General features: G+C 39.0%; 1 protein-coding gene across 1 annotated transcript in view; it reads left to right on the top strand.

Annotated features, from left to right (window-relative positions):
* Nucleotides 1-17,018, top strand: part of DERA (deoxyribose-phosphate aldolase) — a gene marked incomplete at its 5' end in the record, with an annotated part of 54,371 nt that overhangs the window by 25,368 nt on the left and 11,985 nt on the right. Inside the window, one exon of the mRNA XM_080629171.1 lies at nucleotides 89-217. Coding sequence (XP_080485297.1) covers nucleotides 89-217 — 129 coding nt within the window. The remainder of the gene's footprint in view (nucleotides 1-88; nucleotides 218-17,018) is intronic.

Raw genomic sequence — 17,018 nt, forward strand, 5'->3', positions numbered from 1 at the left:
GGAAATTAATCCAGAAGTGGAAATTACAGCCATACTTGAAAATGTCTCTCAGGCAACTTTGATCATTTTCACACGCTTTTATCCGCAGGTCTCTATGAGGAGATCCGTCAGTGCCGTGAGGCCTGTGGAGAAGCTCATATGAAAACAATCTTGTCAACGGGTGAACTGGGGTCCCTTGCTAATGTCTACAAAGCCAGTATGATAGCTATGATGGCAGGTAAATATATGGTGTTTTCTTTTTAAGCTAAGAATGTCTTTGCTATATTATTTATGAAGCTTAAAAAGTTCTAAGTGTGAAAGTTTAGTTTTGCCCAAAGTAGAAAAAAAACTATTATGCAGCAATTGCTGAAGTTGCAGGTGTAGTAATGAAGTGTCTTTTTTTTGTATAACCTACGAAAACTGCATCAAATGCTAAATAACACTTAAAACTGCTACAAAATTTGTGGAATGAGTAATATTTGTTGTAAAATGTCTGATCCTTGATATGTTTAATAAGGACACACACATTTGGGGCAGATGCATGTATTATCTAGGCAATTGTGGTGAGCTACAGATGGGGTGTAGGTAGATATGTCATAAGCTTATTTTAAATGGAGGGGGAATTTCCCTGTGAAGATTCATGCTGACAGCTCTCTCTTCTGGTTTACAATCAGTTCTGCTAACCACCCTTATTAGAGTGCAGTTTGAGAAACCAACTGTACTAGAAATGCAGTAAGGGGGAGAACACCACATGCTTCAGCAGGCACTCGGATGAGCTAGAATGTAACTGGTTTTAACTGGAATGCTCAAAATCAATGGCACTCACTACCAACAATTAACTGGCACTTCAAAAGTGTCCAGTCTTCCTGTCTTTGAAAACTCAGTTACATCTGACCCAATGTTTAGAAGTCTGTCTGCCTTTATTTTGAAACTTTCAGCCAAGAAACACATTCCTAGGAGCATGATGGAGTTTTTAGGGGCTATATATCGCTTGTAGGACTTATTTTTTTGCATAGCTATTGCCACTGAATGTAGCAAAGCACCTGTTTGCCCCTCTACTCTGCTCTTGTGAGACCTCACTTGGAGTATTGTGTGCAGTTCTGGTGTCTTCAACATAGAAAGGACATGGAACTGTTGGAACAAGTCCAGAGGAGGGCCACAAGGATGGTCAGGGGACTGGAGCACCTCCTGTATGAAGACAGGCTGAGAAAGTTGGGGCTGTTCAGCCTGGAGAAGAGAAGGCTGCGTGGAGACCTCATAGCAGCCTTCCAGTATCTGAAGGGGGCCTACAAGGATGCTGGGGAGGGACTATTCATCAGGGACTGTAGTGACAGGACAAGGGGTAATGGGTTCAAACTTAAACAAGGGAAGTTTAGATTGGATATGAGGAAGAAATTCTTTACTGTGAGGGTGGTGAGGCACTGGAATGGGTTGCCCAGGGAGGTTGTGAATGCTCCATCCTTGGCGGTGTTCAAGGCCAGGTTGGATGAGGCCTTGGGTGGCATGGTTTAATGTGAGGTGTCCCTGCCCATGGCAGGGGGATTGGAACTAGATGATCTTAAGGTCCTTTCCAACCCTAACTATTCTATGATTCTATGATTTACAGCAATATAGTCTCTGCATCTTTGGGTCTGTGTTGGTACAATTTTCCCTAGTTTAACCAGGATTTTAGGGATGTGTGTTAATGCAAAACTGGGAATTGGTTGATAAGGCTACATTCTTTCATTTCTGTTCTAGACACCTGCTTCTTCTACTGTGCTTGAAACAGGACTCTTTAAGTGTATTAATAGAAAGAAGTGTAAAGATATATTAGAAACACTTGAGTTAGTCTGTCTTCTAAACTTACCCTCATTTTTGTGTTGATTCTTTTTTTCCTACTATAAACTCTTCAGACCTGGAATTTTTTCTTATTTTAGAGCAAGAAAATATAATCTAGTGTCTTGTCAGTATTTAAATAAATATTCAACTTGCTACTGACCTCATTGTCTCCTTACAGACCACTATGCTTACCTACTTCAAGTGAAAGGGGAAGCGTTTCATGCATTTACATAGAATCATAGAATCATGATGCTCAGCTACAATGTCAATTGGTATCATTAGGTACAGAGGATCAGAGTTATACCAGTAAATATTGCTTTTAATTAGAAGAGGTGTAAGAAATACACATTTGCTGTAACTTAAACTGATGTAGTAATCATAATGATCACTTATTATAAACATGGAGTAGTGAAAAACTCAGGTTGTAAAGCAGTTTAACGTTTTCAGATTCTTTGCTGGTGTAGTTTTTTTGAAATACAGCAGATGGCTCTATTGTTAATGATTTTCCTTGCATAGTTATTCATTTTGCAAGATACTTATCCATCTGAATATATGCAGTAATTTCTTTATTTCAGTGTCTTGCTTTTTCTTTGTGGGTAGGTATAAAAATAAGAGTTTGTTGGTGCCCTACATACATGTATTGAGGGCCAGATTTTCAGACTACTTGTCAGAACTGCTGAGAACTTCATATTCCAGTTGAATTTTGTTTGCTTTGTATACTTGTAGCATCTTGGGGAGGAAGTAATTTGGCACAGTACTTTTAAATTGTAGCTTTAGGATCTATATATTTTTTCAACTGGAGCTATGACTTGAAAGAAAGAAAGAAAGACAAAAAACCAGATGATTTTTGTGGGTGTGGTGAGCCCAGGCAACTTTTATCTGAAGATAAAAAAGCAACGACTCTGATAAACCTGACCCTAGCAATTGGTTTTATATGCAGAAGTTAGTTACACAATGTAGAATCATAGAATAGTTAGGGTTGGAAAGGACCTTAAGATCATCTAGTTCCAACCCCCCTGCCATGGGCAGGGACACCCCGCACTAAACCACATCACCCAAGGCCTCATCCAACCTGGCCTTGAACACCGCCAAGGATGGAGCATTCACAACCTCCCTGGGCAACCCATTCCAGTGCCTCACCACCCTCACAGTAAAGAATTTCTTCCTTATATCCAATCTAAACTTCCCCTGTTTTAAGTTTGAACCCGTTACCCCTTGTCCTGTCACTACAGTCCCTGATGAATGCAAAACTGGCTTTAGAATTTTTTGCTGCCTCGAGCCAATTGTGCCTGTCCTTTACACCAAAATTTTCTGTTCCTTCAGCTGTGCTGTTAGAAATGCTCATCATGCTGTGTTGTAAACTGAGTTTTCAAAGCAGTGTAGTTGAAAATTACTTTAGAAAAGGGTTAATTAGTTTGCTGTTTGCTTTTTGTGATTGGTTGGGAATGTGTGGTTTGTTTTTTTTTTTAAATTGTCACAGCCTCAATAATCTGTTTTACAGCCTTGCCTTGCGTGCGATTGTGCCAGTGCAACTGAGGGCTTGGTGTGCAGTCCTTCAACTGTTTCACTTCACTATGCATAATGTAAGCCTATTATATAGGGAGCACAAAATCCTTACAGATGTTTATGTTGCGCTTGATGAACATGCACACGTTCACCTAGGTCCTGGAGCACAAAGCCACAGATGTATCACAACGTGTATATAAAATATATGTATTTCCTGCATATCTTACTTGTATGACTCAGAAGGCTGAGAGAGTAACACAGTGCTGATTTATCAGTAGCTCTAGAGCTTGGCTGGGACGTCTGGGACTTGGTCTCTGACTTGGTCTCTCTGACTCGGGTTCTTCCATACAGAGGTGAATTTTACAGTATATTTGCTGTTAAGGATCTCAGTCCCTCCCGATAAAGTTGCTCTGCTTTGCACAAAGCAATTAACTGAACAGGGAATACAACCCAGATGTCTCCTCTCCCAGATAACTTGCCAAAGTATAGTCTTCCTTGTGCTGTATTGAGGAATTATTGGTATATGGTGGGACCCACAGCACGTTTCATTTAGTCTGATTCAGGTAGCAGGTGGGGGTTCAGCCTCTGGACATGAGGCCAGCTGCACAGATCACTGACTTGAAAAGGGATGGTAAAAGGTCAGAAAATGTGCACCTCTGCGCTGGCTGGGATTTTAAAAGAACATTAAGGACCATGCTCAAGCTGAGGTGGTGAGCCCATGCACTTGTATTCAAAGCAGATTGCATAGGCTGCTTCTGTAGGCAAACAGCTGTACTCTGAGTCATAGCCCTTACAGGACTCGGCAGAAGGCATTTACTGTACATCAGCGAGTGAGGCTGAGCCCAGTCAGATGTGCAGATCCCAGCAGTGCACGGGAGGTAGAAGCCAGTTGTAGAAATGGTGCTTTGCACAACATGCCTGAGTACAAAATGTTAATGTTTGTGCCTGCAAGAAAGTGTTGCTTCAAAGGAAGGTATGAGAATAATTTACCTCTGTGTGAAGCAGTGGCTTTTGGCTACGCCTGTGCCTGAAATTGTATCTTCAAAGTACCATGATGACTTTTTCTTCCTTCTCTGGCACAGTACCATAAGGAGAAAGACATCAGAATGGGAGCAGGCACACGGTTCCCTTAATTTCTCTTAACCATACCTTGACTGACATGTGATAAATTCTTCTGGAATATTTAAGAACCTATTTCTGAGTGAAAGAGGCTGACAGCCCTCTAAGGACAGTGACTCATCTGGCAAGAATAATTCTTGCAGTGCTAAGGAGGACATAATGGCAGGTAGGATTGCACTTCAGTGGCTCTGTGTCACTGCCAAAGGGGCACATTGTTTTCAGAAGGCTGATTGAAAGAAAAATCTCAGTATTGAATCAGGGAGATTTTGGTCATTGGTTTACAATGTCCACTGCCATTTCTTGAGCTTTTTGAAGTCTTGATGGTGGTTTGAGTATATGAGCTTCTCAAGGGAAACTGCAACTTTGACTCTACCCAACAACTTCCAGACAGTGAGTAGAGCAAGCTAATCAATGGTTTTCAACTGTCTGGTGTATACTTGTGTGAGCCACATCCATTTCTATAGGAGACACTCAACTCTGTATCTTTGTAGCCTCTTGGAATAAACAGTCCTAAGGAACACAAATGTGAGTTCCTGACACCAGGGTACCAGTGGTAACTATTCTGTTTCTTTGTTGCGGTGTCTTTAAAAAAAAACCGGAACAGGTCTTGTGTACAGTTCTCTTGTGAGAGAGAGAACATTTTTTAACTTCCATTTTCTGACACAAACATCAGAGATCACCAGGGAAGCCAGGCAAGGAAGGGAAGTATGATGAACTTGCAGTGGGAAAGGAACGTTTCAGTAAAGATGTGGATGACTTAATTGCATATCACAGTCATATATGGTTTTTATTTTGGAAAATCATATTTTAACCATATTACCTAATTACAAAATCTTTATTGTCCTGTGTAACAATTCATATTAATTAGGATATGTAGACTGGGAGAGAGGTGGAGGAAGTGATTATGTAAATGTACTTTGCTTTAAAAGTGAAAACTTCATCTGAGTAATTTTGACTGTGAAAGCTGCTCTTGATGGTACAGTTCCTTTTACATCAGGCTTTGCAAAGCTAAGAGGAACACAGTGACACATAAAAGGTATTTGTTTTCTTTATATATATAGAAACAAGCACCTGTGGAAAGATCATGAAGCAGTGATGCAATGTTCTTCTGCAGCTCTACTAAATGTATGAGTTTAGGACAATTTTTTTTTCCATAAGTCATTAAGCAGTTAGTCAAATAAATTTTAAGCTGTACTGACTAATGTAAAAATTGAACTCAGAAAGAGCAAGAATTAGTGCTAAACCAAACTAGCTTCTAAAGTCTCTAGCACAAAAAACCCTGCAAAAAGTTGCAGGAGATGGCGGAGGCAATAAGGTCTCTGATGTTGGTAGTCTAGAAGAAGAAAACTAAACCACATTAAATGTGTGAGCAGAAACTTTTTTAGATGTTTGATACTGTTCATTCCAAAGTGAACTGAAATAATATAGCCAAATAGTTAAGAAAAACCATGTCTTGCAGTTCTCTGAAGAGCCTGCTATCAGTTCTTCCAGGCTTCATCACTCTTTACAGAAGTGATTCCAGTTAATACACACATCATTTTCATAGCAAAACTTACCAAAACTCAAAGTTGCAAATGGGCTGGCCTTGTGCTAGATTCAGAGAGAGACTGGCTGAGAGCTGTAGTATCCAGGCTTTGTCTCTTGAAGCAGAGAGCAGTGCTGCAAGGTTCCCCTAAAGAAAACTCAGGACATGGCAGTACTGCGTGAAGAGGTTTCCTGGAATATTCCACTGCACAAAAGCCTAGTCCTGAATTAAGAAAAGATATCACAGTTTAATGATTATAAGAAGACAGAGTCCAAGAACTGTGGTTTGGAAATTTTGCAAAGTAATGCCTGGCTATACCAAGCATTACCTCAGCTCTAAATAAGGTTTTTATACTGTGCTTAGTACTGGTGCAGATCCATTTTTAGCATGAATAATGGGAAGACAAATTCTAAGGTACAATAGCTGTTGTTTTGAGCACTGTATTGTGAAGATTTGCTTCAAGCAGGACTAGGTGGTATGGCTGTAAACATGCTAGACACCATCTACGTGCAGTGGATGATTTCCCTGCTGCTGGATGTGGACTGCCATGATCCAAAACTTCTACTAAGCAAATGTTTCTTGAAAAATGAAAGAGAAGAAAGGACTAGCAAAAACTAGCAAAATTTGATTGAAAAGCTAGGCAAATGTGTGCAAATGTGACCAATGTAGGAAACAAGACTGCTGAATAAGTAATAATACTTTGCACTTACATAGTACTTTGTATCTTCAAAGCACATACTGACATTAGCAGAGTAAATCTTACAATTGGCCTGTGAAGTATGGAACAAAGATAATAACAGACAAGTCAAAAGTGAAGCTGAGATCAGTTGTGAGTTCCTGGCTTTAAATCCCACGCTCAATCCAAAAGTCGAGGGTCCCCTCAATGGCATGTGAGTTGTATTATGTATTGATTTAAGTATGTGCTTACAACTTCAGCTGTAATTTGATACTAATTCAATCAATTATTAGAGCCCAGAGCATTTCCAAATGAAAGGCAAACCAAGGGAGGAGGCTTGGTAACACATATAAAACAAGATTTCAATTTGTGTCTCATTTTACATGTCTCAAATCCAACCATGTTAAATTTACAGTATATCTGCAAAGGGTACACTTTACCCTGTGAGAGATCCATCAGAAATCAGAGTCAATGTGTGGCTGTCATCTTCTAAAAGCAGACTGGGTCAAAATTGTCAGCTCCTTTCTACAGATGTGAACTGTTGCTGAGTGCTTTCCAGGGTGACAGATGCTATTCAGCTCTGGTTTGAAGGTCCACTATAGGACTGGGGACAAACTAGTAAGTCTTACTCTCCTGAATGTGTGGAAAGAGGATTTACTGCCTGACTGGTGACTAAGGCTTTCTTGGTCAGAGCCTGGTGGATGTTTTTTCTTTCCTTCCAACCAAGCAGAAGTCAGCATGAGTCCAAGGTGTGATGGGTCTTGCTTACCCTTCCAGCTTGGCTGAGCTGCACTCACTGGCTGGGGAAGGAGGATGTCACAGTGCAGTGTATTCTTTGATCTGACTGCTCGTCTTCAGAGAACAAAGCACAGTGCAGAGAGTTCTCCCACCTGCGTTGTCAAATGGTAGAGAATAATCCCAATTTTTTTTTGGCTGTGATCTTCTGGCAGTACAGATTAGATCAAGCGTGGGCATGATGAGCACATTTCTGAATTTCTGTCGGTTTACTGAGAGTGCATAAAAAGATGTTTATGTCAGCTCTCTTTCTGTCTGCGTGCATGCAGACAATACCTCATTTGTCCAAAGATTTGCCCATTCCTTCAGAATTTTTAGATAAATTTGAACTTGCATAGTTTGTACTGCTTCAGCACTTTGCATCATGCAGATGCAGTGTTGTGTCATTTTAGGAACATAGCTTTGGTTATTGTCTTGAATATATAGAAGTGCTTGCAGTTGGTTGTTGTAAGAGGCTCATCAGAACAGTAATTAGCGCTGTGGAATTATACTAGTAGGTGATAACTTTACTGTCTGCTGCAGCAGAAGTCGTTCATTCTGCATAGTCTGTGAATTGTTATGCATTTCAGAGCTCTGGTAGCATTAGTGAAAGCTTAGAGCAAAGAATAAGCACAAAGCACTGTAGAAAATCAAGATACAGAGCAGGTCAGAGTGACACAGTCTGTCTCAAAATTTTGAATGATATTATGGACTAAATAGTTGTTGAATTAAGAGTTATATCAAAAGATTGATGGTCTTTAAATACAATCACTCTAAAAGAGGTCTCTGCAGGAGCAAGTGACTTCATTTATTCTGCTACAAAGTGGGGGGACATAAAAAAGCCAGTGGTATAAAAATGCAGAAAGCTGCATGTTCAGTAAGGCAGAACAAGGCTGCTCTCTTAAATGATGTAATTGCGTGCAAGCCTAGCAGTGATACTGCAGCTAATCACTACAAATAATGTAGGCGTGATAGATAAGCTTGGAGTTGAAAAGTTCTAACAATGCAATCACAATATCCTCAGGTTTGAATTACTGATGAGAGTCCATACAAAGAGCAGTAACACAAAGAAAAAAAGTTGGGCTTGGGTAAAGCAGACCTTGAAGGAAAGCAAAATGAGACTTTAAAATCTGCCTGGAATTCAATAATGTGTGTATAGGGAATCAGAAGTGAAGGAACAGAAAGTGGTTGAGAAACAGTGCAGCAGGCTCTAATGAAAAGTCTGTTCAGTAGAGTCAAAAGAGCAATAGAACTCTCTACAGGTAAGTAGAGATGTACTAGGTAAGGGAAACAAATGTTGGGGGAAAAAAGGTACAAAGAGTCTGTGAAGAAAGAAGAAAATGTGTATGGTAAAGCCTTATTTGTTTGCAGTTTGTTAAGCTAGAAACCCAGACATGCATGCAAGGCCCCATTTGTTATGCATTTATTTATGTTCCTGCTGAACTGTGCACTAGCCTATACAGCCATATCTGAAGGGAGATAGTTATCTGGAGCTGTTCATGGTTGTCATATCAGGATGCCTGGCAACTCAATTTGCTAATGTTTTGAAAGGTCTAATCTATTAGTGGTATTCTTCTGTAATCAGAAAATAGTAAGATACACTCTCTACTGAAGTCAGAGAAGAAATACCAGTGTAAAACAAAAGATATTTGTCAGTCTGTATCTGTTTTTTGTGTTACCCACAACATCATTCGGCTTTCTCCCTCCACCATTCTCATTTACAAATGGAAATAGTGCTATTTCCAAGCGCTTCTCACCAGAAGAATATCAAGTTAAGTCAGGAAGCCAGAAGATGGGTAGGATTGTTTGAGGTAGCAGAATGACTCCTAACTTATCATCACCTTTGACAAGTCTGTTAAATTCTCTGTTTTTCTGTATGTAAAGTTAACATTGTGCATTTTATAGGACCTCTGTGAGATCTAGTAAATTAAGATATAAGCAGAAATATGTTGTTCTCATTAAAAGGCAAAAGTTTTTCATGTCTGTGTAGGAAGAATGAATACCCTTAGTCACGATTGAAATTGGGAAATGCAGCAAGAGGAAGTATGGAAATCTTATGGTGGGAGCTGCTGACTCTGATTTACTAGTTCAACCAGCCCTGGGAGTTGCAGTGAAGGTGGGAGCTGGCACAGCTTCTCATGGTACTCTATGGTGATGATGTTGTGCACTACCTGATTGACCAGCACTGCCAGTAGCAGCAGGGAGGTCAATTCCCTTCAGCTGTTTTCGTAGCACCCCACTAAATGTTCTTTTAAATGAAAGTGTTCTGCTGTGCCTCCCATGTGCCTTGCTGTGCTTTGGTGATCCCCCTGCACTGAGCAAACTGGAATGAGCTGTATGTGACAACATGAAGTCATAGATGAGAGGAGTCCTCAGAAATCCCAGGACTTGTCACTGGGTCTTAGAGAAGGGTTTGAACCATGATCTGCAGATTTCTGCTGCTTAACCTGTAAGAAAGTGGCTATTCTTTATGCTTCAGTCTTTGAAACTGGCTGTGAAATAGTAGATTACACTGAGGAGGCATAGACTAACAGCATAACATACCATTGAGAGGGATTAACCTTCTATTAACAAACTATCCTAAATGCCTGAATAGCATTTTTCTTTTACTGATATTCAAGATCTTTACAAAGCATGTTAATTAAAGAATATCTAAATAGTATACTTTCAGTTTATAACAACTGATGCAGAGAGGTGAGAAAGCACCCCCCCTTGTGTTAATTTTCCCCATGAATGAAACCTTGTTTCTATGTTAAATAATTTGTTAGAATTTGAGTTAAAACTTCTGAAGTTTCATATCACCTCAGGCTCAGAAATCGTTGCACAGTGAATAGTTCTAGTCAAACATTCCATCAAAATAACACAGCTTCCTAGCAAAAAACTGCTTCTGCGAAGCTCTGGTATAGAAGGTAATGGTTTGAGAAAATGCAATTTTAAAACATGGAAATATTATGTAAAATCAATAGATGTACAGGGTACTATTTATTTCTCTGATATTTCAGGTTTGTTTTTTTTATTCTGGCAACAGCAGGTGTTAAATTCTACTAAACCAGTGAAAAATAAAAATAAATATTTAATTTACTGTATCTATCAATTATACAAAATTTGCTTATGAAATATTAAAGTATCTTTTAAGAGATAGCAAGTAGGAACACCAGTTAGAAAATCCAATCCCTTAACAGAAACTTAATAGAGATGTGGAAATAAACTAAGCATGATTCTAGGGTTGTAGGTCCTGGACATTTTTTGTTGATTTTTAAGGTGCCAGGACCTAGTGATTGTGCCTATGTAGTTTGAAGGTATATGCTCATATCAGCAGAAATTAGTCTTCTAAAGAGAGATGTTGAATGAAAATATATGTTAGGTTATGTGATCCTGAACAGGAATAGGTTATTTTAAAACACTGTGGACACTCATTTGAGTAAACACATTTAATCATAAGGAGCAGGAGTACAGTGGAAAACAAAGCAGCATAACAAGACATGGACACAAACATAAGTGAAATACATATTGAGACACAAAAGTGGGACAAAAATTAGTCATGTGAAACAAGAAGTTTGGCATAAGGAGGTTATGGATAGTTTACTATGATAAACTAGATGTTAAAACACATAGAGATCAATATAAAAACATCCACTAACTTTGACCAGTTCATGTCCTAATGGTGCTAACACTGTATTTCAAAGTGTTACATTATTAAGAGCGGAAAAACAGACTGAATACCCAAGCTGGCTGCCAGGTTGCATCATGCTGTGTTCGGAAGAGAGCTTCATGGCTTTTCCCAGCTTGCCTCCATGGCTGCTTGCTGTATTTTTGTTGAGTTGCACAAGGGACTTGAACTTCCTTGGTAGGTACCCGAGTTACTTGAAGCCTGTCTCCCAGGCTTTCTGCACTCTTGATTCATGTTGCCAAAGTGCAAACTATGTTAGGAAGACACAGAAAAGAACAGATGTTCCTTCTTTGGTGCTATAGTCCGGAATTTCATCCCCTGGGAAATGTTCCTGATTTATATATTTAAAAAAAAAAAAAAAATATCCTTTTCGGAAATTGAAGGTTTTAATTTCAGCATCTCTCAGATAAGACAATTTCCAGTTTCTGACTATGCTTATTTTATAGTTAGCAAAGACAGTAGCTTTCCTGGACCTGTCTGTAATAGTCCTGCTTTTGAGAGAACTTTTTCAAAGACAAAGATGACAGCAAAGTCCATAGTCTTCTCAGCAAGTCAGCAGAGACCTGACATCTGATTGTCACTTGCACCTTTGATGTTTCTTCCCCTCTGGCATTTGTGCTATACAGTGATTTCCCTGCAGTGTAGAACTGCAGCTGATTTCTCAAGTTAAGTTCTCCCTAAATCTAAGATGTAGAAAAGATTCCTCCTTCATGATGCCAGGACTTTTTCTTAAGCAAAAAGTCTTCCTTCCATGATCTTTGCAGTTACACTGCCAATCCAATGTCCAGTTTACCAGCCTGTCCCAAAGACTTTAGAGGTGAAGTCTTGGGGTTTATCAAGAGATTTGTAAATTCATCTCTAAGGGACCACAAAGAAAACAGATGACAGTGTTTCATATTCTGTGCAGCACATTAAAGTTATAAAATTAAATTATGCAATACAAAATTATGAAACATACGTCTTAAAAAGCCTCCTTCCCACTGGTCCTGGAAATTGGATGTGTAGAGAGCTCAAAGGAAATACAATGCCTTACACATAAATGGAGCTTGAAATGAAAGATGAGAAAGCAGCTTGGTGGGGTGTGATGGAAAAGGGTGCCATGATTCTCATGACTTCTAGTCCCCAGTAAGAAGAGGGATAGCATTTTCAGGTAGAGCTTTGATAACAAGATACCATATGCATGATGTTGATAGCTAGCTGGTTACATCTGTGTTGTAATCAGGTACTGTGTTTGCAGCTACTCTGGGTATAAGCAAATTTAGCTTCTCAGCAGTTTGCTTGGTTGCCAATTGCAGCATTGTTGCAGCTTCAAGGCAAGCTCTTCCAGGAATTTCAGATGAATGGACCCTGTACTGTTATACTGATGCAATTTTCAGCAATTTCCAGAGCCTGGGTTAGAATTACAGCTCACTTACATTTAAACTAGCAGTTCCAGAGCGTACCGCAGAAATGCTGGTTTGTTACTTAGATGTAAACCAAAAAAATCCTAGTAAGGTAAACATGCTTTTGAACAACTTCTTGGCAAGTTCTTTTGCAGGGACTTGCTTGCTTTAGAAAGTAAGAACTAAAGGCGGGAAAGAAACATGGGAAGAAAGTAATATATTTTTCTGTTAAAATGTTCGAGATTAAGTAAATAAAAAAAAAAAAAGAAAAGGTGTTAGTGAGGGGTAAAGAGAAGCCTTTAGGTTTGAAGTGTTCCTGTTCCTTTTTTACTGCCTGAAGAACGCATTTTCAGAGTGAAACACAGGAACATGCAGAGCACTGTGCAGTCTATTGCTGCAGATGAGAACAAATAACTATTAACTAGTAACTCAGCTGCATTTTATTTCTCAGAAATAATTCAGAGAAAGGTTCTGCCAGTTCAGGTTATTGTCTAATGTCTGGTTCATGAAAGACAGAGGCAGGAGAGGATCTGAGATTATTAGAGTGGAATTTTTAAATGGCGGAAGGCAAAGGGAAGGTAAGAATAGAATCCGTTCAAGTTGAAAGAGGCAACTAATGTGGCGTTTGAGGTATTGGCAATGCGTTCTATATTATTCATGGCCATGACTTCAGTATGGCTTGTAGGTTTTTTACATTTTCATTTGCTAAATTAGGTGGGACATCACATATAGAGTAAAGTAGCCAGTGAAATGTGGAAAGTTTCAGATCATCACAATCATGCAAAGCCTGCAGACTCCTTTCCACAAAATACGAGTTGCTACAGCACTGATTTTTATGTTAATTTACTACTGAATAATTTAAAACGACCTGTTTATTTTTTAATAAAAAGGAAAGATATAAATTGGCTGAGTGTTCCTAATGTTACTTACAGCTGCCATTGAGCAGATGTTAGGGTTTCTTAGTGGTATGCTAGACCAAAGTAAGTTTTATGAATAAACAAACAATTTCGTTTTACTACCAACTCTTTCAGGCTGATTCTCTCCCAAATTCGCAATAAATGGCTTTTTAAAGCCTCCTCATAAATAATTACCTTTCTTGTGCCACTTTTTTCTAGGCACTTGGATTTTAATTACAATGATGAACTGTTTTAATAAGTTGTTAAATAATTTTATCCTTTTAGGGCTGAACCCATTTTCCATCTCTCTTAGACTTCATTGGTTCCTGGGATTTTAATCCTTTTAATTCTTACTAATTCACTTGATATTGCACTTTCACTCCCCTTTATAAATTCACATTGGAGAAGCAAACAGCATGCAGCAGCATCTTTTCATCTTTTCCTTCTGAACTTACACATGTATGCCCACCTTAGCTTGCTGGTTAACAACGGTCCCCTGTTACTGGTAACCATTTTGTTTAACTCAGTCATTTTGATCACAGCAGGTTTGAAAAGATAGGTAATTAAATGGAGACAATGTGGTTTTGCTTTGGGCTGATGTCTGCAGGCATTAAAGCACTCTGCCGAAAATACCTAGCAAAGTAAATACTATGCTTAGTTGAGTAGATAAAGGATCCACAACACTGCTATACTGCAGTGTTTTCCTATGTAAATACTTATTAGATACCTTTGTTTGTGATCTGATGTAGAGAAATGCTGAACACATAATTCCATGTAACTTCCGCTGTGATTCAGTTTCTGTGAAAAGCAGCTGCTTTATTGAAAAGTACACATCACTCACTATTGGAGGCAGGGGGGGAGGAAGTGCCACGTGACAGGTTTTTAAACTTACTGATTTTTAGTCTCATGGCATGACCAAAATTTACTTAATTAAAAGTGGCTGCTGTTAAAACCAAAGACCCCACAGATCATGTTTAAACTTACATTATTTTTTTTTTTATATGAAACACAAAATATGGAATGATTTCTTAACTGAAAGGGTTGTCAGGCATTGGAACAGGCTCCTCAGGGCAGTGGTGGAATCACCATCCCTGGTAGTGTTCACAAACTGTATAAACAAGGCCCTTACTGACATAGTTTAGTGATGGATGTGTCAGTGCTGGGGTAATGGTTGGACTTGATGATCTTAAAGGTCTTTTCCAACCCAGTCGAATCTATGATTCTATGTCTTATGATCCCACTCCCTACCACTGAACAACTGGAGTCACTACAGAAAATATTAATCCCAATTTAGATATTGTTAGAAGTCATAGTTAATAGTGTGGATCTTGCAAGGCTTTTCTTTTACTGGGGCAGGGTCTGTCTACATCAAGTATGGGTTTTGTTGGAGTGCAGCCTTGGGTAGCTTTGAATACTGTTATGCTCTGCACAACCTAAACAGAGCATGCCTAGGACCCAGCTCACACGGGGAGACGGTTCTGCGGCTTTTTGCTATTTATGTCAGAAGCTTAGGATTACAGATGGAAAGCTGTAGACCAGGTGGTCATGCTTGCTGGTGTGATGGTGATACCATCACTACAACTACAGTTTGGCAAGTGACAACTTGGTGAAACACAGGTAATGTTTTGCTTGACCACTTCTATTTCTGAACATGTACGTGTGGATGAAGAAGCCATTGGTAACAAAGTGAGGCTCTGAAATACTGCCATGCAAAGCTACAAACTTTAGATGGATTTTTTTTACTCAGTAAGAAAGACATAAAACGTACTGTCTCAATGAGTAGTGACATTTAATAACTTTCCACTAAATACCTATGAGGATACATATACATCTAACACAAAGAGAGATTCATACTCAATTTCTTTCACTCACAGTATTTCAATAAAAATAATGGAATGCCAAAGTACAAAATGATAATATATATTTAGTGTAGGTTTTTTAAAATGTAAAACCTATATATAAAATGTAGATTTGAAGAATGAAATATCATCATATCATTTTCATTTGCCAGTGAGCTAACAAAATGTGCATTTCTATATCAGTTTCAATTATTTTTAACCAAAAGCCAGGCGGTTGTTTCATTATTTTGGTACTTTTGGTTTGAGATGCTTGCCATGATTGCACTCTGTGACCAGATCAGCACACAGGCTGTTGATAAATGGAGGTAGAGAAACAATGCCCCAGCATATTAAATACCTTTTTATGAGTTGCTGCCTATTTCTGATGGTGCTTAAGGGTCTTTTTGATTTCCTTCATTTTTTAAAGTAGTGCTTAGTAGATTGTTATGCCAGAAAAGTCTGACTGAATTTATCAGCCATATGCCTTCATAAAACATCCCTTTGAAATAAAATTGTTAGTTTTGCCATGTAAGCATCATTAATAATACAGTAGGGGGAAAAAAAGATTTATTAAAAAGCCAGAAATGTGTCTTTCCCTGACCCCAGCAGGGAGGTGCCCTGCTGCTTGCAGTGTGGCTGCACAGTCAGGGGTTTTACCTGTTTTTTTTCTTGAAGAGGACTGGCAGGCTTTTTGGTATTCAGGCTACCTGAAGAGCTGGAAACCTTGTAAAACAACCCTACTGACAGTGGTGAAAGCATCTGCCAGTACCTGGAAGTTCTCACCTGCATTGCAGCCTACATGGATGGGCTTCTGCAATTTTGCCCAATGTCAAATTACCAAGATGGGGAAAAAAGAAGGAAACATTCTGAGGGGCAAAAGCTTCTGGGAGGCAGGAGCTGTGGGTAAGATCAATACCTTTTAAAACAGTCACAGATTGCCATTTTACTAACGCTGCCAAATGTGTAGGTAAGGCCTTCCAGATTGTTACCTTTTGGATATTTGTTACATCAGGAGAATGCCCAACACCTGCGCCTAGGAAGTCCATAATAGATTCTGTGTGCTTGTAAGTTGATTGTATTGAAGACTTTATCATAAAAATTAAACTAAAAGTTCCTAACGTTTTCTTAGTAATTGGATAATCACTGAAAATTAAATATTCAGCCCTCTATTCAAGCCCCTAAGTAACCTATTCTACCTGATTTGTAAAAGCCAGGGGAAAACAAACACATCATAGATGAGTCTGGTGAGATCTGGTACCTTGACACTGGCTGCAAAGTGCTCTTGGAAAATACCTTGGATACTGGAAATCCTCCCAGTACTGAAGCCTCCACCTTTGCCAGCTGCCTTTTTTTGTGTAGGGAACAGTGTGGAAGAAGGGCCCACGCTGTCTGTTTGACCTCTGCATGACAAAGAGGCTGGATGCTGGGCAGATTCTGTCTGTGGCATTAAGACATGACTTTTAAATTGCAAAAATCAATCCTGCCATTTTCTGGGTTAGAGTCAGAACAGAGTCTTAAACTGCTTTTATCATGAGGTGTTGAAAAAACGCTCAAAATGACATTGAAGTGTCATGATTTTGGCTGTATTATGTTTGTTTTTTTAAAAAAATCTTTAAAATTCACAGCACCATCTTGATAAAGTAGTCTGATTCCCTACTTGCTTTGTTCAGTCTGGAGTATTTCCAAATGGATTTTAAACAGCTATTTCTTCAATTTGAGTAATTTTGTTACAAGCTGATAGGCTTACCTGAAGCATACCTGAGTTTTAATGTTAGCGTATTTGTTTCAAAGTTGCTATCAACATTAAAAAACAAAAAGCTAAATGTGGCTGCTAA

This window comes from Psittacula echo (genome assembly GCF_963264785.1).
Source record: "Psittacula echo genome assembly, chromosome: 1".
NCBI classification, from domain to species: domain Eukaryota; kingdom Metazoa; phylum Chordata; class Aves; order Psittaciformes; family Psittacidae; genus Psittacula; species Psittacula echo.